This window comes from Poecilia mexicana, unplaced genomic scaffold (genome assembly GCF_051168715.1).
Source record: "Poecilia mexicana isolate PSO_F unplaced genomic scaffold, ASM5116871v1 scaffold_22, whole genome shotgun sequence".
NCBI lineage: Eukaryota > Metazoa > Chordata > Actinopteri > Cyprinodontiformes > Poeciliidae > Poecilia > Poecilia mexicana.
In genome coordinates, this window is record NW_028263391.1 from 3,699,379 (window position 1) to 3,721,942 (window position 22,564).

The 22,564-nt window shown below is 37.3% G+C and overlaps 1 protein-coding gene across 4 annotated transcripts in view; it reads left to right on the plus strand.

The window, feature by feature from the left end:
* slc4a11 (solute carrier family 4 member 11) overlaps nucleotides 1-22,564 on the plus strand; it is a 146,036-nt gene that overhangs the window by 47,998 nt on the left and 75,474 nt on the right. For 3 of the 4 annotated variants that reach the window (XM_088002545.1, XM_088002542.1, XM_088002543.1), the window contains exons 2-3: nucleotides 10,854-10,904; nucleotides 17,815-17,931. In XM_088002545.1, the coding sequence (XP_087858671.1) occupies nucleotides 10,854-10,904; nucleotides 17,815-17,931 (168 nt within the window). The remainder of the gene's footprint in view (nucleotides 1-10,853; nucleotides 10,905-17,814; nucleotides 17,932-22,564) is intronic. The other variant, XM_088002544.1, reaches the window with a different exon arrangement.

Sequence of the window (22,564 nt, forward strand, 5' to 3'; positions counted from 1 at the left end):
TTTGGTGTTAACAGTATTTTTTTTCTCAAGAGAAAAAAACAATATTTTGCTCTTTAAATAATGATGAAACTTGGGTTAGTTTTATTCCCATGAACACTCCCATTTAAGACAAAGCTCTTCATTTGATGACAGTAAAAAATAAAAGTCCTGTGTCAAACAACAGAAATGTCACTGCTCTATTTATATCGATCTGGCAAAGTAAGTCACAGGGATAGTATGTATTCTCCTCAAATCCTTTCCAAATCTCTCCCTGCATCTAACAGTGCCAGACAGCTTAATGCAACTAAAACAGATGAATCTTCCTGATCACAACACTCGAGACACAGTTCAAAGAGCCAAAGCATTCAGAGGAAACTGGCACAGAGAGCCACAGGAATAAACACCGGATACAGATATGTGAAGACGTAGCTTTTGGCATCTCTGTTTTTGCGATCTCTGTGTCATGAATTATGTTTGTTGAAATAGTGTTGTTTATTTTCCTCCTATTTTGCTCTCATGATAGTTTATCTGCTCAGCTTTGTCTTTCCCTTTTTGCTACATCTGTTACCACTTACTACAGAAGAATAATAACATTTATTGAATGACAAGATAGGTTTGTTATCAATATATCCAGAGCCGGCTCTCGCCATGCTGGTGCTCTAGGCCAGATTACCGCCACTTTACACACACGGGCCCGCACACACACAGCGTCTGTGTGGACAGATGTAACAAAAATATCCATCCGAGACAGATGTAAATTAGGTTTACCTGTTCCTGAGCAGTATAATCAAAACATGCACCAAAGAGACCACTTAATGTTTCATAGGCCTGTTGCAATAAGCAATAAATCAATTAATCGCATGGTGAATTAAAACAAGTTCAATATTTTCATTTGCACGATTTTTGATTTTCTCTTTTCTCTCTTTCTATCAAAAACTGGATGAGAAAAGACTTCAGTCTGGTGTTTTGGTCTCAACTGGCTCTTATTTTTGAAGGACAATTTTGTTCAGAGACTTAATAATTGATTTTGTTTCTGTTGTTTTGTTGATTTATTTTGGATATTTGTTCATTAGAGTTTAACGTTTATCGATCTTTGAGGATTTGTTCTTGCATCATTGCTGGAGAATGTTCTCAAAACAACAATATTATAATTTATCGTAGTAAGTTCTGGGACAATTTATCATCCAACAAAATGTATCATTACAGGAATAGTTTTCAACATGGCAAATTACTTGATTGAGAGTCTGGATTTATATAATTTAGGTTGTTACACAGCAACTACAGGGTTTCTTAAAGAGTCAGAGGCCCAATATCAAGGTGTTTAAATTATAAAGTCAAGTTTCTTTTGAGTCATTATATATATATATATATATATATATATATATACTTGTATATATATACAAGTATTTTGCACAAGTATATATATATATACTTGTGCAAACCACTTGCACAAGTGTCCATCAAATGTGGCATATACCAAGGAGATGCTCTGTCCCCACTGCTGTTCTGCATAGGCCTGAACCCCCTCAGCCAAATCATCAACAAGACTGGCTACGGATACCGACTTAAGAATGGGGCCACAATCAGTCACCTCCTCTACATGGATGACATCAAGCTGTACGCCAAGAGCGAGCGAGACATCGACTCACTGATCCACACCACCAGGATCTACAGCACTGACATTGGGATGTCATTCGGACTAGAGAAGTGTGGCCGGATGGTTACAAAGAGAGGGAAGGTCGTCCGCACAGAAGGGGTCTCACTCCCAGAGGGAACGATAGCAGACATAGAGCACAGCTACAAGTACCTGGGAATACCACAAGCAAATGGCAACCTCGATGAGGTCACAAGGAAAGGAGCCACAGCCAAATACCTCCAACGAATAAGGCAAGTCCTGAGAAGCCAGCTCAATGGCAAGAACAAGATCCGTGCAATAAACAGCTATGCCTTACCAGTAATCAGATACCCTGCTGGAATAATTAGCTGGCCAATGGAAGAGATGAAGGCCACGGATGTTAAGACTCGGAAGCTACTAACCATGCATGGAGGGTTCCACCCCAAATCCAGCACCCTGAGACTGTACACGAGCCGTAAGGAAGGAGGCAGAGGACTAGTGAGTGTGAGAGCCACTGTCCAGGATGAAACATCTAAGATCCATAAATACATCAAGGACAAAGCCTCAACGGACGATGTGCTCAGCGAATGTCTCAGGCAATGGGGAACAGAGGATGAGGTGCTGGAGGAACCATCATGGGAAGACAAGCCCCTACATGGGATGTACCACCGACAAATAACTGAAGTGGCTGATATCAGGAAATCCTACCAATGGCTGGAGAAAGCTGGACTCAAGGACAGCACGGAGGCCCTCATCCTGGCCGCCCAGGAACAGGCCCTAAACACCAGAGCAATAGAAGCTCAGATCTACCACACCAGACAAGACCCAAGGTGTAGGTTGTGCAAGGAGGCCTCTGAGACAGTCCAGCACATAACAGCAGGGTGCAAGATGCTGGCAGGGAAAGCGTACATGGAACGACATAACCAAGTGGCGGGCATAGTGTACAGGAACATCTGTGCAGAATATGGACTGGAAGCCCCGAGGTCAAAATGGGGGACACCCCCAAAGGTGGTGGAGAATGACCAAGCTAAGATCCTGTGGGACTTCCAGATCCAGACAGACAAGATGGTAATGTCGAACCAACCGGACATTGTGGTGGTGGATAAAGAACAGAGGAAAGCCGTTGTGGTGGATGTAGCAATACCAAGTGACCACAACATCAGGAAAAAGGAGCATGAGAAACTGGAGAAATACCAGGGCCTCAGAGAGGAACTGGAGAAGGCCTGGAAGGTGAAGACCACAGTGGTGCCTGTGGTCATCGGGGCCCTCGGGGCAGTCACCCCCAAACTGGAGCAGTGGCTCAAACAGATCCCAGGAACAACATCAGACATCTCAGTCCAGAAATGTGCAGTTCTAGGCACAGCCAAGATACTGCGCAGAACCCTCAAGCTCCCAGGCCTCTGGTAGAGGACCCGAGCTCAGAGGATGAAAGAGACCACCCACGGAGGGTGAGAGGGGAATTTTTTTTTTATATATACTATAATCATTTTACCCCTACAAATGATTCTGCCCTTCTTGATTATTTACTCAGAAAATGCATCAGTGTGCTCCTTTAGGCTACTTTAGCCTTTAGGCTACTTTACTATTTCTTCCCACAACAGTGTTCATGTCTAAGGATTTTCCCTCTGCTGTGATTACATTTGAGAATTTAAACCTTTAACCCGAAAATTTCCAAAAGGCAGCCAACACTTAATCTAACATGTTAGATGACAGAAATGGGTGAAAAGCTTAAAAGGATAAAACGTTGCTGTAGTTGTCGTCTAACTTCATCTTAAAACAGCTCACCAATACTGAAAGTAGTGAAAGAATGAATAGTGTTCCCCTTATCGCAACAAATTTGGACATGATTTCTGTTTAAATCTGTGATATCAGCCGTAAGATTTTTGCATGACTTCTGCAATCAATTTGACTCTCTCCTGCTACAAATGTTATCTTTGCCTAATTTGAATCCTAAACGATTAGTCGGCCTATCTTGCTGCATGTTTGTTTTTTTTCCATACAAATCAAATAAATCAAATTGAAGGGATGTAATTTTGCCTGGCATGGCTCAGACCTCAGAGGTCAGAAGAGGGAACATCTGTTTTGTTGGAACATCTGATCAAACACACTGCTGTACCATGTAAGAAAAGACAGTGAAACATCCCGTCACTTTCTCTGCCCTCAACATGCTCACGTCTCACGTCTCAATAACCTCAAACGCTTCCCCCGCTGTCCGCTTCGCCTCCTTGTGCCATCCACGTGCTGCACACATCCACAGCTAACACTCCAAAATGTTGTACTCTAAATTACTTCACTGCATTTGTAATCAAGGGCTCTGCCAGATTATAGGTTTAATTCCAAACCGAGATATACACCGTTTTGAAAACACACTACACTCGCAAAAATGATTGCTTGCCTGGAAGCAAAGCTCACTGTGGATTATCACCGACTATTTTCCTGGAGTCGAGACCTTTACTGATGAAAAGAATGTGTTTGTGTGTCGTATATGTTTTGCTTTTGTGGTTTTCATATCAACAGATTGACGTCCTTGGATTTCTGTTGACTGTTTTTCATAAAGGAATTTGTTTTTTTTTTTATCTGTTGCTTCTTGTTTTGAATTTGAAGATAGAGCAGGTTAGAGGAGCACTGATGCAGTGTTTTTGGTTAGACCAGTTTCCCCCTGCAGTGTTTTTGAAATGAAATGAAATGAAATGAAATTTGAAATTTTATTCGAACATGATACAAATATAAAAATAAAATAGTGCACAGTAACAAGAAGTGCATAAGAAAGAAGAGAAAATACAGATTTTTTTGTTTCAGTTAACATATCATGCTCAAAATGGGGTAGGAAGAAGTGAGAACTTATAAACTCCTACCCCCTAAACACTTGAAACTTTAGAGTCCTACTGTCATTAAAAAAATCACAATCAAAGTGGCAGTCAGAAGTAACAGTTACTAATATTTACCTATACATTTTCCCATTTTATGCTGGTTTGTCTTTCTAAACCCTTACACCAAGTTATCTGCAATACACACCTTATTGCTTTCTGTCACCCATATGTGTATCTATTGAAAATTACCTCTTTGTACTTTCTTTTGAATTGTGTTAAACTATTGCTTTGTTTTAAATCTTCATGTAACTTGTTCCATAACTTTACACCTTTAATTGAAATACAGAAGCTTTTTCTTGTTGTTCTAAAATTGCGGATCTTGAAGTTTGAGTGACCCCTTAAGTTATACCCCCCTTCTCTTTCAGAAAACGTGCTCTGTATGTGCTCAGGTAACAACTTTTTAGATACTTTGAACATAAACTGAGCCATTTTAAATTCTACAAGCTCGTCAAATTTGAGAATTCTGGATTTTATGAAGAGTGGGTTTGTATGCTCATAATAACCGACATTATGGATGATTCTAATGGCTCGTTTCTGTAGGACGGTTACCGGATGTAAAGAGCTCTTGTAATTAACTCCCCACACTTCACAGCAATATGATAGATATGGTAAAATCAGAGAGTTATATAGAATATGAAGTGATTTAGCATTCAATACATGTCTAGCTCTAGCCAATATGGATATACTTCTACTGAGTTTACTCTGTAAATGTTTAATATGAGGTTTCCAACTGATTTTGTCATCTATTATTAGACCGAGGAACTTATTAGCAAAAACCCTTTGTAGAGTTACGTCCTCTATTTGAACTTGGATTTCAGTATTTTTATAACAGTTCCCAAAGACCATGATTTTCGTCTTGTCCAAATTTAGGGATAATTTGTTATGGTCAAACCATATCTTTAACTTACTAATCTCTGAAGTGACTGTTGAGAGAAGATGCTCTAAATTGTCGCCAGAGGCTAGAATATTTGTGTCATCAGCGAATAAGATAAATTTTAATACATTGGACACTTTACTGATATCATTTATATAAAGATTAAATAAAACTGGTCCCAATACTGATCCTTGTGGTACTCCACAGACAGTCTCCTGCCAATCAGATTCCACATCTCCCAATTTCACAAATTGTTTCCGGCTCTTTAAATAACTCCTCATCCAGTCAGAAACTACTCCCCTAATTCCATAGCGTTCTAATTTTTTAAGTAAGATTTCATGATTTATTGTATCAAAAGCTTTCTTTAGATCTATAAATATCCCTACTGCCAGTTTCTTACTATCTGTTGCGTTGGTTATTTCTTCTATTAAGTCAGTTACAGCCAGCGATGTTGACCGGTTTGCTCTGAATCCATATTGACTGCTAATAAGTAGCGAATGTTTTTCTATGAATTGTTCCAGTCTTTTCTTAAAGAGTTTTTCCAGGATTTTAGAAAATTGTGGGAGAAGAGAGACAGGCCTGTAGTTAGTGAAGAGGTGTTTGTTGCCAGTTTTATACATTGGTTTGACCTTAGCTATTTTCATTTTGTTGGGAAATAATCCTGTTTGAAATGATAAATTGCAAATATAAGTTAGTGGTTTAGAGATTCCTTTAATTACTATTTTAATAGTTTTCATGTCCAGATCATCACAGTCAGTGGAAGTCTTATTTTTACAGTTATTCACAATGTTTATGATTTCTTCTTCTAGTACAGGGTTGAGATATAAGGAGCTGGGATTATTCTCAATTAGATATTGCTGAGTTGCAGTTTTTGTAGTCGGTATTTTTTCTGCTAATTGAGGTCCTATATTAACAAAAAATCTATTGAAATTATTGACGACACTTTTCAAATCAGTAATATTCTGTTCATTATCTATAAAATAGTCTGGATAGTTGTTATTGTTAGATTTTCTAATAACTCTATTTAAAATATTCCATGTTTCCTTAATGTTGTTTTTATTCCTATCCAGTAATTTATGATAATAGTCCTTTTTACATGTTTTTATAATATTAGTTAACTTATTTTTATATTTCTTATATTTGTTTTCTGATTCAGACGTTCTATGTTTTAGAAATTCTCTATAAAGTTTGTTTTTCTTTTTACATGCCTTTTGTATTCCTTTTGTGATCCACTGTTCATTTTTTTGATTGCTTTTCCTGTTATATTGTTTGATTGGGCAGTGCTTGTTATATAATATTTTAAATGTTTTTAAAAATTCTTCATATGCTAAATTCACATCATTCATTTTATATATTAATCTCCAATCGTAGGCCAACAACTCAGCTTGTAGAGCTTTTAGTGTCTCTTCAGACGTAACCCGTCTGTAATGCGTCTCTATTTTTTGATCGTCTGTTTTGCACTTACAGTCGTAGACTATGAACACTGGTAAGTGATCAGTTATGTCATTCATTAATATTCCACTAGTTAAATTATTTTCCAGCACATTTGTAAAAATATTATCAATTAAGGTAGCGCAGTGCGATGTAATGCGACTGGGCCTGGTGATTTTAGGATACAGGCTTAAACTGAACATGGTGTTAATAAATTCTTCAGTCATTCTATGTTTATTTGGATTGAGAAGGTCAATATTGAAATCCCCACAGAAAAATGTTATTTTTTGATTAATTGTTATAAATTTTTCTTCTATCCAGTTGTTGAGTACTTCAATGTTTGATCCAGGGGCTCTATAAATGCAACTCACTAAGACATTTTTCCTTTTTTCCACGAGTATTTCTATAGTCACACATTCAAACATGTTGTCCATCACAGTTGACATTGTTTCGATCAACTTATAATTAATCTTCTTGTCAACATATAAAGCTACTCCCCCTCCATTTTTGTTTTCTCTGTTCTTACAAACCATTTCATAACCATTTATTTCAAAATCTATGCCCTTATCACTATTGAGCCAAGTTTCTGATAAGGCAATAACATTGAAGGTCTGTGAAAGTTGTTGGAGGTATTGTTTGATGCTGTCAAAATTTGCATAAAGGCTTCTGCTATTAAAGTGAATTATTGACAGCTTTTGTTCTGTTTTAATGCTGTTGTTGAACTGATCATCGCTGTAATAGTGACAACTATCATTGCTGACATTGTAGAAGTTGTTATCAGGATCAATGTCAGTTTCAATATCTTGCTGATGATAGTTTCTGTGTTGGAATACTGGTAGCTCTATATCCTCATAGGCCATGATCTGTTTCATGTTTCTCTTTCAGAAGTGAACGTCAGCTATGTCTGGCTGTCTGTCATACATTGTTGGATAATTTAGGGGTACTAGTACGTGGATGGGTGATCAACTTATCATAACGTAGGTAAGCGATGTCCCCTCTTTGACGCGCTGCTTTTAAGTCCGGCATTAGTTCCGCCCTCCTTTTCCTTACTGCATCCGTGAAGTCTTCGTTAATGAAAATCTTAGATCCCTTAAGTGCCTTGGTGCTCTGCAGAATAGTTGATCTGTCCTTGTATCGTAAAAATTTGACAACAATGGGCCTGGGTCTGTCTCCTCTATGTTTACCGGTGCGGTGAGCTCTCTCAATATCAACCTTATGTTGAAAGTTTAGTTTTTCATTTAAAATAGTTTTCACTTTCTCCTCAGTCTCAGCCCAAGTCTCATTTGGTGATTCAGTAATTCCATCAAAAACCAGATTGTTTCTCCTTGATTGCCCCTCAAGGTACTCCATTTTATCAGTGATAGTCATCATACCCTCACATACTTTAAATATGTCTGACTGCACCGTGTCACTTCGGTTCTTGTGCTTAGCACTTTCTACTTTAATGTCGTCAATATCTTTCTGTGTAAATTGCAGGCTGGTTTTAATGTCCTGTAGTTCTCGTGTCATTGCGTCCATTCTGGTGTTAGTAGTGTCCACAATGATTTTAACAAAACCCTTAAAATTGTCCTGTTGTTGTTGGAGTAACTCCATATACATTTGCTTTTGCTGGCTCAGCAACTCTTTGACTTGCGTGAGTGATACATAGTCCTCATCTTGTCTCCCGTCGGTCTTGGATCCTTTTGGAGGCATTATTTCGCTTCTTTTTGCCTGTCTTTTTGTTTTATAATGTCGATAAAATCATTGCTATGCAGCACAAGGTTCACCTTTGGGCATTTGCACTTTATTTTCTTAAAGCAATATCCATAAACCTTCACTTTTAATACAATGTAATATGAATTATTGTACAGTAGCACTGGGCATAAGAGTAAAGTCTCATTTTTCGTCTTTGAAAGTTTTTAAATATCTGTAAAAGTTGTTTTTTATTTCAATTATTCCTTATCTGAGTTGGCCTGATTTCAAAGTCAAAATAAATAGAAGCTGTACCACATGCTTGTCAAACAGGATGGTAGTATAACATCACTGTGGAAACCCAAGAAGTGCACTGATGAAAAAGAAATCAAGATTTTCCAAAACTTAAAATCTTCAAAAACAGAAAATTAGATTTATGGATAAAATTTAAAATGGATCACCTCGCTTTACTGTGCAGTAACACTAGATTATGTGAAATACAAACATACATTTACAATTCTTCTCCTTTTGAAGACGTATAAAAAGCTTTACATTCTAATGAACATTTAACACTACAACTGGAAGACATTTTAAATATCCAAAACAAATAAAACAAAACAAGCCAAACAACAACATGAATTATGAAGTCTCTGTAAACAAAATTGTCCTACAAAAAAGGGTAGATTTAAAAAAAAGGATGTAGTTGAGACCAAAACACCAGACTGAAGACTTTAGTTGTCTAGTTTTTGAGTGAAAAAAAAAAAAAAAAAACAATAAATCACTGGAATAGAAATTGAGCTTGTTTTAATTAATCGTGCTATTAATTGATTTATTGCGACAGACCTATTGATGTGTTTGACTCTCCTTCACTGCTCTCGTTTGGAGCACACAACATGTTAGCTCACATTTGCAATGCACCGAACAATGGACTGAGATACAAATCAATTACTTTAATTTATTTATTTTTATAGAGTGTGGCTGCAATATTACAAAGATAAAGTGTGACCTTAAACTAGGAGGGAATGAAATCACTCATAGCTGTTCATAACACGTTGAGTCCAGCAATTACTTCCATGCACGTTTAATTTGATGGATTCATGGGCGGTGTTCACCACGAACTGGACTGCAGCATAACACTTTCACTTTTTTCTTTTTAACTTACACAAATTAAAAACATTTATTTCCTCAATGATATTCCTTTTTTTCTGTTTCGCATCCGCTTGTTTTCATGACTGGGCCACAAGGCTCCAATACAAGCTCAAAGTTGAACTGTAAACATGAATGCGTGTTCTTTGCTATCACAGGTGAAAGGAAATGGTGAGGCTAGAAAAGCTCATCAACAAATGTATTGCTTCATTGATATGTTCTCAACTTCATCCAGTAATTACAGATGCAAATCTGTCGGTATGCATCGATTCAATTTTTAGGGTCACGATTTGATTCAGGAACTATTTTTAATTCAGAAACACAATCTAGAGATTCTATGTAAATCATGTGAGTGACGTGGAAAAAAACTACTTTAACAAATAGAACATTTATTTAAGACATTTCTACATACTGTATCAAATTCCATCCCTTTATATTTAAACAATTTCTGGAGAAAGTTACCGTTTTGATGATGATGCCGATGGGACTGATTAATGATGTGTCAACAGGCTCTGAGGAGGAATCCCACAAATAAAAATAGGGGCATTCTGGCATTCTATCACTTTGTTTGAGGCGAACAGTCTCTGCAAAGAAACAGTGGGACTGTTGGGTTGTATTGGATGGCAACGGGGGGGCAGATTACTGTCGCAGCTGTCGTCCATCTTGCTAACTACTAACACTTCCCGCTGGCCCGCAGTTGTGAAGGAAAGTGACATCAAAGTCGTATCAAAATCGCTTTGGTTGTTCCCGCTGGAATCACATTCAAAAAGAATGGATACAAGTCATATTTGGGAAGAATCTCAAATATGACTCAACAAAACAAAAAAACAAAACACAGATGTATCTTGAGTGTTCACACTTATTCTAAAAAGACTTAACCCTTCAAAAAATAAGTCTGATTTGGGTGACATTTGTCTTAGTAAGCAACCAACTCTGGCAGATTCTGCTCAGTGTGTTTGTTACTGTCCTCCACAAAGCAGATTGTTCCACGGTTCTGACTAAATGAACAAAATTTGATTTTTTTATTTTTTTTTTTTAAAGGTGGGAGGTTTTTGTTCCAAATAAACAGAATGTTTCTGAGAACACACCAGCGCCAAATCACACACACATAAGACAGCATAATGATGCCTATTTGTATTTAGAACCATTTCCCATATTAACAATTACCACATAATTACAACAAATGGTGTTGCATCCTGGGTCTTTTTTATTGTTGATCAGATTTCCCTCCATAAACACTCTTTCTTTTCCTGTGCTGCTCTTGCAGAGGCGCCTCCATCTGGGATGTCCAAGAATGGATACTTCTTTCAAGAAATGGGTGAGCCTGATGCATCAAAAACAGAAATTCTAAGCAATACATTAAAATAGGGGGCGGAAATGATGATCTTTTCTTCAAGAGATAATTGCAAACATATGGTAAAAATGTAGTCATAATGGTCTTTTTTTAAGTGAAACATTGTTTTTCACTTTTAAAAAATTGGGAGAATTGCACCCAAATTTCATTGTTACAATGATAATATTCTATTCTATTGAGCTAAAGTTTGAATGGGATCCCAATTTTCCAATTTATTGCAATAAAATGCATTTCCAAGACAATTTTTACCACAGATGTGCATCTTCCCGTTTAAAGAAGATGTTGAAACTGCAGCGCAGACACAAAAACCGCTCCCAGCTCTCACGCTGCACTGTGTTCGGATATAAATAATGAACTTTTCTGTCTGTTATAACAGCAGTTTCATTACCTTCAAGCCAAGGAGAGACTCCCAATTAGTATGTGCAGCCATAGCAGTCAAGATGGAATATACTTGCATTGGATCTCCCTGTCTCCCTCAGCCAATTATTCCCCTTCCTGTAATACAGCGATTCACTCAGCAGAGTCGCAGAAGGCCCCCTGCTGCAGATGAGCATGGCTGTCTTTATTAGGCAACCTTTTATCAAAAATATGAATGCAATTACATTATTGTTGGTATGTAAGCATTACCCGCCGTCATCGTCGTGGGGGATCATTAGCAGAGGCTGGTCTGGAAGCTCAATTGTGAGCAAACGTGTGCGACGACCAAACGGTGACTCATGTTGGCATGTTAAAGGTTTCTGCTGTGGGCCACCTGTAAGGTTCTGCCCCGCTCCGCAGAGCGGGTTCTGTGATTTACATAAACTCATCATTGGCATGAACGCCATTAGCGCTGAAATGATTAATCGCGTTGAATCGATTATTGAAGTCATCGTCAACGAATTTAGTAATCGATTAATCATTAACTGGATTATACAGTCGGTAAAACATGCCATTTGCTGAAAGAACAACTCACTCATAGCTGTAATTAAGCCAAAACTGTACAATAAATATAAATGTTGGCCCCCAGTCGAACGGAGTCCATCAGGTGTGAAAACTAGGCCTGTCACCATAACCAATAAATCAATTAATCACATGACAAACTAAAACAAACGCAATAATTTTCATTTGCTCGATTTATCGTTTTTTTCTCTCTCTCTTTCTACCAAAATTGGTCTTCAGTCTGGTGTTTTGGTCTCAACTATCCCTTTTATGTGTTAGCACGGAAAGATAATTTTCTCTACAGAGACTTCAGAATTCATTTAATTTGCTTTTTCTGTTATTTTATTTATTTTGTATATTTAAAATGTCTTCATTCGTCCACCGTGAGCAGTGTTTCCTCGGGGGTCTTGGCCTTGGGGCTGGGGGAAATGTTTTGGTGGGGCTGTGCAGATTGATCATTCCCAATATCTTTACTTTCGGGTGATCGACAATCGGTTGAAGCCAAACTTATCCACCAGTCTTTTCTACCACCACAAGGGTCTGAGAGAAAGCTGCGTTTCACTATAGTCGGCCTACTATTGCCAACTTTGCAACTTTTTTGCTATAGAAACAAATCGGTGTACGCCAAAATCAGTCAGGCTTTTTAAATATGTGCAAACTGTGCACCCTTACTTCCTTTTAACAACAGCAGTCTGTAGAACAATAGATTGGTAATGACCTTTAATAAAAACAAAATACATTAAACAGTTATTAAACAAATACTTGTATTGCATGTCTACATATTTGACAGGACATTCCTTGGATGATGTTTGGGGAAACACTGATTGAAAAACAAACCCCTCGTATCAGTAAAGCCAGAAAATGCGATATGTGTAAGCATCTGACCAGTTCTATACGTGCTACTTCCTCTTTACAGCACACATCTTTTGAAAGTGTTAAGAGTGTGTGTCACTGCGATACACACCAGGACATACAACTTATATAAATATCTAGCTTTGGAGCACACATATCAGCCTAAATATACCAAACACTATATGTGAGCAGCTGCTCTCCGGCATATGGAGCTAATTCTGTTCTCAGAACGCAAATCGCAGAAGTTTAAAACTTTTTAATGATGCAAAGATGCTTCGGAGTGGGAGTCTGCGTAATGTCACCGCTCCGAGCTCACCTCAAAGGCGGCCGTGGAACATCGCAAACGTTTGAACCGTATCAAACAAAACGAAGCCCTCGGCTCTCGTTCCTTCCACATATTTGCACGCTTTATGTTAGCAGAGTTAGCCTCACATGCAGTTTGTTCAGATTCAATATTCTGTTCAGACCAAAAGGTTGTAAGACAAAACCCAGATTTAAAAGAATTACCTACCTAAAGTAAGAAAATATGTGAGTAAATAACAAACTTGCTGAATTGACGCTATTATATTTTGAAACAAACCCAGGGTTCCTGCTGGTGAGCTGTAGCTGCTCCCGCACAAGGTGATTTGAAAGTCGGAGCGTCAGCCAGTGGGTCTGAGGCTCGGAGGGGGGAAGCAGGCAAGGCAACAACACGGCAAGGTTCAGCTGATGTCAAGCGCTGAGGGATCGCCCTGATGCAAGACAAACTAAATACACTGAAATTGGTGCCTTCTCACAGATGAGGTCAGCAGATAAAGAGCACAAGTATGAGATTGTTACCGTCACATCACGACGATGGCCGGCTGATATTTGGGAACCCGGTAGTTACTGTAGGATTTGATTTAAGGCTCTCCTGTGTCACGAGGAGATATTGGGATGACTCACACAAAACAGCTGCAGGGCGAGTCCTCTGAATTTCTCTACCAGACAAAATACCTGAACGTTAGACATCCAAAAAAAACCTTTATTTTTTATTTTTTGTCTGACATATCTAACCACAAAAAAGTCAAATTTTTTCTGTAAGCTGGCTTAATTTTCACATTTCTTTTCTGCATCTCTGTAATACAGTTTTTCTTTTTTTTCCTTACTGGATCACTGAGAGCTGATTTCAAAGAACGTCGACTTTACATCTCGATTTGTTATTTCTTTAAAACTCAGCTTCGTTAAAGGAAATAGAGTAAAGTGCATCGCCAAAGGATTTCTACCTCACATTTTTTTAATGTATTTTGTTACATTACAAATGCAGATCTAACTGCATCTTTTGGGGTTTAGTCTAATAGAGTAATACAAGCCAGTGTAGTGGAAGGAAAATAATACATTATTTTATCTTTTTTTTTTTTTCAAACAAGTATTTGAAAAGTGTGGCATGCTTCTGCATTCAGCCTTTCTGAGTCAATATTTTGTCGAACTTACCTCTCACCATCATCACAACTGTAAGTCTGTTTTTCCAGCTTTGCACGTCTGGAGACGGAAATGTTTTTTTTTTTCTGTTGTTTTCAGTCAGGCTGTATGGAGAGCATCTCTGAACATCAATTTTCAAGTGCTGACACAATTTCCCAACTGTCAAGCTCAAGTCCTCTGGGCCTCATCCAGGCTGAGACGCATTGTTTTATTTTCTAAGATGATTCCATAGGTGTGATATTAATGACTCCCAGGGTTCCATCCTGGGCTTCACTTATTTAATATCTACATGCCCCCGCTAGCTCATATTATAACAAGTAATAAGATTAGTTGCTATGGCGACGCAGATCATACACAGATGTACATTACGATGTCACCAGGTGACCATGAACCCATTTAAGCAGTGAACAAACTGAAGTTATTATGTCTGGATCAGTCGAGTCAACGCACAGCTTCAGTTATTACAGCTAAAAACCAGCGATCTGGGTGTAGTGATGAACTCTGATCTGAACCTTCAGAGGCACATAAAGGCAGTTACAAAGTCAGTCTTCTGTCACCTGAAGAACATCTCCAGGATTCTTGAGAAACTCATCTTTGTGTTTATCTTTTGTTGCATTGATTAGTGCAACAGTGTCTTTACAGGTTTTCCAAAAATAAAAATAAAAAATCAGATTGCCGATTCTGGCGTTCTGACTAAAACCAGGAAGATGGAGCATATCACCCAGTTCTAAAGTCCTTCAACTAAGAGAACAGACTTTAAAATACTGTTGTTGGTTTATAAATCACTGAATGGCTTAGCACCTCGATACATTAAAGACCTGCTGTTGTTGTATCAACCTTCCAGACCTCTCAAGTGTTCTGGTTCCAGTATCCCCAGAACCAGAACCAAACAATGAGAAGCAGGATTCAGTTTTTATGCTTCTCTAATCTGGAACAAACATCCAGAAAGCTGCAATAATGCTGAAACACTAAGTTCATTTAAAACTAAAAACCTGCTTGGTTAGAGATTCCTTTGACTCATAATAGCTGGAATATTAAACTGTAGTTTGCTTACTTTGCAATGTAATGTTTTGCTTGTTTGCTGTTTTACGTTCAAGCAGTTTGAATCACCATAGTCCTGAAATGTGCTTTACAAGTAAAGTGCCTTGTTAGGTCTTTCCTTACCAATTAAACTACATATCCCACAATGCACCACAACACCTACTTCATGCCAAACAATGGCAAACCAAGTTAACACCGTTTGGTGATAAGCTGAGTACATGGCACAGTGAGTTCACACAGTGCTTCACTTACTTTGAAGTGCAAAAAAAAAAAAAATGCCTGGCACTGTAAACCATTTGGTTTTGACATGAAGAGAGCAGCTACAGACATCCAGATGGAGCTTATAGACATGTTATATTTTTGTTCTACATCCAGAAATTTTGTGTATGCACAATGCTGGACAACAGAAAAAGAACCTGGAGGTGAGAGTATTATTTAGTGCAGCACACCCAGATAAAAGCCAGTGAAAAATGAAAAACAACTCAAAAACACTCATATTCTTTTTTTTTTTTTTTTTTCCACACTATGTGTATCGGCTATGCGACGCACAGACTTGTTGCCATAGCAACCAACTGACAACAGCTCCACTATATCAGGATTCAACACCAGAAGATACTCAAATATTTACCACACAGAAGAAAAAAGCCATCCACACCTCCAAAGTACTCTGCAGATTCCCACAGCTCAGACCTGAACACCAAACAATCATTGACTTGTTGCCAGGAAACTTTTCTAAACATCTTCCTCAGAGAGAAAAGGGCAGATTAAAAGAAATGTCCTTGTCCTTGCTTTAGTGAGAAAAAGTACATTTATTCCAGTACTTCTTAAATTCATGTATCTAAAATTAAGTTCTTATTTAAGCTGACTTGAAATAAATGAACCACAAGTCTTAATTTTGTTGTGGCAGAACTATTTAATCTCATATATTCTATGCCGAGACATCTAGCCAACCAGATATAAAAATGTTACAATTACCCATTATGGATGTAAAAAAAAAAAAAAAACAGTTACTTAGCTAGTTAGGGTAGCTTTACTCTGTGGATGTAAAAAAATAGCTAGCTTTACACTTTTCTTACCCTTATTTAGGGTGGCTAGCTAGTTTTTTACAGGGTGAGTGTCAAATTTATTGCCAGCTGGTTGAACAATGTTCATCCAGCTGGCAATAAATTGTTTCACTTCTGTTGCCAAATCGTACAAATTTTTTATTTGCGACTTTCTTTTGTACATTTCTCTCGCAATATAGGTCTTAAATTTCATTCATAATTTGCCTTTAAAAGTTCTTATTTGTGTTGATGAAACTTGTAGAACCTCTAGTTTAAATGGAGCTTCAACTCCTGCTGCAGAGTTTGGACACATATCCGTGACAACATGTACATACATGACAGCTAAAGGCACAGAGTAATGAGTTCAACCTTCCTCTTTCTGTTATGCTGTGTTTTGTACATCTGGTGTCTTCCTGTTTCTGGGGACACTGCTGGAAATCTCAGGATCTAGACAGGAGTGTTCAAGTATGAAATCCTGGTTGTTTTGAGGTCTGGACCAATTCTGTATCATAAACAAATATTCATTCATTTTGTTGACAACTCATATGCAACGCAAATGTCATTTTCTTTGAGATGGTTAAAATGTCAGCAAGCGTTTTAGTTCTATGAGAAATTTTGACTTGAACCACAGAGACTTCACACTTCAGCAAATGACCTTCATTTCTTGAATCCAAAACAGGAAAGCTGAACCTAAAGTACAACAAATGAAGATGAGATAAAAATGACAAATTCACAGTGTGGAACAATTCCACAGTTCTATTCAAATTTTGTTCTGATTTTTCTAAATTTTATTTTCTAAAACTCCCAAGTTTTACAAAGCAAATACATTTTTAACCTCAAAAAGGCTCTGATTAAAATATAAACCAACCCTAAAATAAAAACTAACAAAAGCCAAACAGGAAGTTGCCATTGCTTAGAAGCAGTCTGATTGTTTTAGCTTTTGCCTACACTGCCCCCTATGGCTTTGGCATGTTTAAAGCAACTCTCGGTGATGTAAATCAGATGGTTTGTGTGAATGAACACTTTTCTAACACTGATCCCGTGTGTACAATATTATTTGAAATGATGTGGCGAAGATATTAGTTTTTATAAAGACTCAGTTACATGTGCACAAAGTCATAGATTGTGGGATAACCTCAGATTTTACATTTGTTGTATCGATCGTATGCTCAAATGACCATATTCTACATTATGACATGCTTCTTTTGTTGTTGCCTGATTTGACAGATTCCTGTACTTTTGAGTTTTACTTTGGTCCAGTTGGACCGTGGACTTTGAGGAAGACTTTTCTAAAAGTGATGATAATTGTCCTGTCAGTTGTTAGTTTTAATGTCCTTAGCATCAGCTTAGTTCATTTATGAGATGGGCCGGCTCTGGTGGACACAGACCCTACAAAAATCTTGAAAGTTCTCTCTAAAAACTTTAGTAGTAAAGTTTTCCTCTAATGTCTTTGTAATTAGGGTTTTTCTCAAGACCATAATTGTATATGATCTTTATTAAATATTAACTTAGAAAGTTAATAGAGAATGATGATGTGCATGAGTTTGGTAACCACAACACTTTTGCTGTTGTGTCCCCAGAGCAGCGGGAGGCGGAGCAAGAGGAGGACAGCGAGTGCCGAGAGGAGGGACAGGACCTACCAATTGCCTGCGGCGAAGACATCCACCTCTATGACAACCAGATCAGCCCTGGGCCAGGTCAGTGCTGCAGAGGAGAGGAGACGGCACCTAAAAACAGAGTTTTATCAAAATGGCAGAAGTTACTGTCTTAGCTGACTCTCTTGGCATCTTCATGTAATATAAACCCAGATTAGTTGGGCATTAGATGTTAATGCTAATGGCTACCATGGAAGCAGTCAAGATCAAAGGCTCACTTCTGTGATTTTTAAACAACTCAGATCTTTAGCTATTAATTAATGTTATTGCTGACATGTTGGCATGTCGGTCAGTTAGTTTTATAGGATCTGATGGTTATTTCTACAGAAAATTGAATATAATTAACATACTGAAAACAGAACATGGAAAGCCTTTCAGATCGAGGTAACCACCTGAAGTAAAGCGGTTTGTAAAGCAAAAAATGTTTGTTGATTTAGTATAAATTTAGATTTAGTATCGGTTTTGCAAAATCTAATTGTCCAACCTGGAGGGAGACGGAGAAAACCTGTGACTGACCAAATGAGCTCTCTGTTGAAAATATATCTATATCTAGTGTTGAATGAATCGGCTCCCTGTAGAACAAAGCAGCTGAAAATATTTTGGAAAAAAAAAACAGAAATTAGAGCTTCATTTTAGTTAAAGACAGATGATAATAGGGATAACACACTGTCATCTAAACACTAATTACATGTCATTATTTTCTGTCATATAAAAAAAAGATTTAAAGTGAATTCAGGCCCGATGGGGGCGGGGCATCCACTTCCCTAAATGATTCTAGTTCAGAGTTCAGACACTGATGCTCTGTTGAAATCCACATTCAAATCTGTGACCAGGTTAATCCAAAACCTTTAGTTAGTTTTTTTTCTTTTTTTTTTTTTTAGCAGAACTTCAGATGCCTAGCTCTTGAACTTAAATTCATGAACTGATGACAGGACATTCTCCTTCAGCACAGAAAACACTTTCCATGGCTCCATCGAATACAACCCATCGTCCAGGTGCTAACGAGGCAAAGCACCCCATATCATCACTCTGCCACCACCATGTTTGGTGTTGTTTTTCTGAAACGCTGAGTTACAGGACACACAGCCTCCAAGAAGTTCAACTTTCTCTCTTCATTCTACAAATTTTTCTCTTAAAGGCCCAGGAGACGATTGAGATCTTTTTGCCAAGTCTTTTCCTTTTCTTTTTTCTTTTTTTAATATTTGAATGATGAACACTGACCACAACTGAGTCAGTTCTTTTCTTCTCGATTCAATTAGAAAAACTATTTTATTAATCCCAAAACAGAATTAAACTCAGAGGCCTGCAGTGCTTTGGTTGTTGTGTGACCTTTAGTGACCTCCTGGATGAGTCATCAGCAGTCCTGGCCAGCGGTTCACTCCTGAGGAGGTTCACCTCTGTGTCGGATCAGGTCCCAGAGCCTGGAAACATTTCCAGACTGATAGATGTCAGTGACTTTGTTTCTCATCTTTCCTTGTATATCTTCAGATTGGGAACATTTCTTACTTTTTCAGATCTTTTAGCAACTTCATGTTGTCAAAGCTGGACTGATAAAAACATTTCATAAGTAAATTCTGCAACAGCGTTCTAACAGTTTTGCATTTTTTGTTATAGTTTACTTTTGTTTTGTTGTGACTTTTTGTTTGTCTAATTCAGTAAGTTTTAGTTTGTTTTTAGTGTGTTTGCTGGTTTTTAATAGTCATTATTAGTTAAATATTGTTTGGTTTCAGTTTAGTTTTTATTAGTTCTTGCAACAGTTTTAGTTTTTTCATGCTTTGGTTAATTTTTAGGAAAGAATTTAAAAAGGTCAAAATACTGCATTGTGATTATTAGATAATGATTGCTCAACAGAGGATAACACTTTTAAAAAATTAATTCAATTATTATTGCACTGACTCTGTTGTTTTCTCCCATTTCTCACCATTTTGCAGTCTGAGGGGAGCATGGAGTTGTGTAGTTTGTTGTAAACTGCTTGTGTGAAAATGAAAATCAATTTCACATCAGTTTGAACAGCTAATAAACAGATTCACAAACACGAAAACAAAGGATATCACACCTATAATTTCAGTATGTTTTAGTTAGTTTTATAAATGTACAATATAGTTCCAGTTATAGTATTTCCCCATTAATTACAACAAATTTTACTTATTTCTGTTTTCGTTGTTTCGTTTGTTTTAGTGTTGCAGTAATCAGATTTCCAAAAATAATGTTGCAGATCATGCTTCATTCGTGATCTAACAGTGGACAATAATTTCACTCATAAGCTTTTTATCTTCATAAATGAAATAATTACTTTCAGTATTGGATTTTATTACATTACTTTTGAAATTTGTTTGATCTGAAACATTTGTGACAAAAATGAAGTGAAACTACAGCACTGTAGTTTGACAGGACAGTTCGTCTGCCTTCATATTAGCTCAGTTTGTTTATTTCAGGTTGAATTTAACTCATTTTAATATAATACAGTTATGACAGCTGTCCCTACAGACAGATTTGTGCAACATGCATCTTTTGTGCAGCGGTTATCACACTTACCTCATGTGGAGCATTTAGATATATTCGTTATGCTAGTTAAGAGTTAGCATCAGTGGCAACATGAAACTAAATCTGTGCATTAAGCACATCTATTAAAAGCAAACTGAATCCAGTGGTTGAAACCACGTCCCTTTGTCGGCTTTGTGTAACTGTAATGAGTTGTTAGTTGTGAGGAAAACATCTCCAGTGCAGGTGCAGGATGTTTGTCATGCCCATCACAGCCTGCTGGTAGATTTTCACAGCGTTATTCACTGACAGTGCGGCTGAATGCTGATTAGTGGGCTTTGTTTTGAGTTTCTGGATTTCCCCCTGCTGTTTGCATACCTTTATGTTTTTTCATATACCAATCTATTTCATTATTCTGCATTAACAAACAAGTCCTGGAATGTGTTCCGTGTGTGTGTGTGTGTGTGTGTGTGTGTGTGTGTGTGTGTGTGTGTGTGTGTGTGTGTGTGTGTGTGTGTGCGTGGGTGTGTGTGTGTGTGTGTGTGTGTGTGTGTGTTTGAGCAGAACTTTTTCCTCACGTCCTGATTAGTTAGAAAAGCAACACTGTTAAAAATCAAATACTTTAGTTAAGTAAGAACAAAAGATGCCGTTTCATTCTTCAGTCTAACTTCAGCTACATCTTTGTTTCCTACCACTCTTCTTTCTGCTGGTGTCAAATTTTATTCGAATTTACTGTAATTTTTGCAAATCTGGTTTCCAGTATATCATTTTATTCAAATGATTAGTCCATATTAATAATCAACCACAAATATTATTGACTAATCACACACTAAGAGCGGTAAAAGGGATGAAAGTAATGCTTATTTTAGTTATTAATCAATCTATCAAATATTGTGACAAATTTTAAGTTATTAATCAACTTTAATTAAAATAATTAACATTTTTCAATCAAAAGTATTTTACTGATTAAATGAAAATGATCTTGAAATAATTTTATTGTTCATCACAATAACTTCTGGGACAATTTATTGTCCAACAATATTCGTTATCGTGACAGGCCTATGTTTATGCACATTGTGTGTTGATTTCTCTCCAGGATGTATTCAGTACCAGGCTCCAAGATGTCGCAGGATGACATAATTCTGCACTGCGCTGACAATAAAAGTTGCTAAGCACAATATCAGTTTGTGTTTATGTGGGGATTAATAACCACTGAAGAATACTGGCTTCCACTAAACGCCCCGCAACACAGCAGACAGTTTCAGAGAAAATTATGTTTAAGTGTAAATGGATTGTTTGTGAGAGCCGACAGGGTTTTGAAAATGATGAAGCATAAAACAGTAGGAATGTTCCTGCTTATTGTCACCCTGTTTGAATGCAGCATTTGCTGCTGTGAACTGGACTGGCCTGCAGGGGCTCCTGACCTGCACCCAGTGGAGAACGTGAAGGCTGAGTTTGAAAGGAAAAGGTTAACAACAATGATCCCATATTGAGTTGCAAACAATGAAACATGATTTCTGTTTGTGGGCCAGGAATGATTTTAAATTGAGTCGACGCGACATGAGTGAAATATCTAGGAAAAGTTGAAGCTGATGGTCTTTTTTTTTTAAATAATGTTTTTACAAGTTTTTCTGGTTAGGGGTTCTAGAGATTATTTTTCTTATTTTTACATCCCTTTATTGGTTTAGCTGTTAAATGTATGTTACATTTAATTTTAATAATGTTTGCTTTCACAGCTCTAAGAATCCAAATGTTACTTTTTAGTCGAGGGCAAAAGGAATAAGTAGAAGCAAAGTCTAAAATTTTAAAAATGTTTTTTAGCGAGTTTTATTTAGTTCTTGTGTAAAAGCACATTAAAGCTGCAGTATTTAGCTTTTATAAACAATATTTTTTTTAAAATTGCTAAAACTGTCACTATGTTGTGACAGTATAAAATGAAACAGAGTCTGTAAAAAAATTCCAGCTATTCTGCCTCCTCCCTGTGGTCCGACTGCAGAAATGCACCACTTACAGTATGAAACAACCAATCAGAGCCAGGAGAAGGGTCTTAGCGCTGTCAATCAAGCTCGTATATTTGCGGTTCATCCCCGCCCCGTTGATATGTAGCTTTTTAATAACAACTGGAGGTAACATAGTTACTTGATTATGTTACAATTTGGCACAATGCTACTGGAAAACGCATGATACTGCCCCT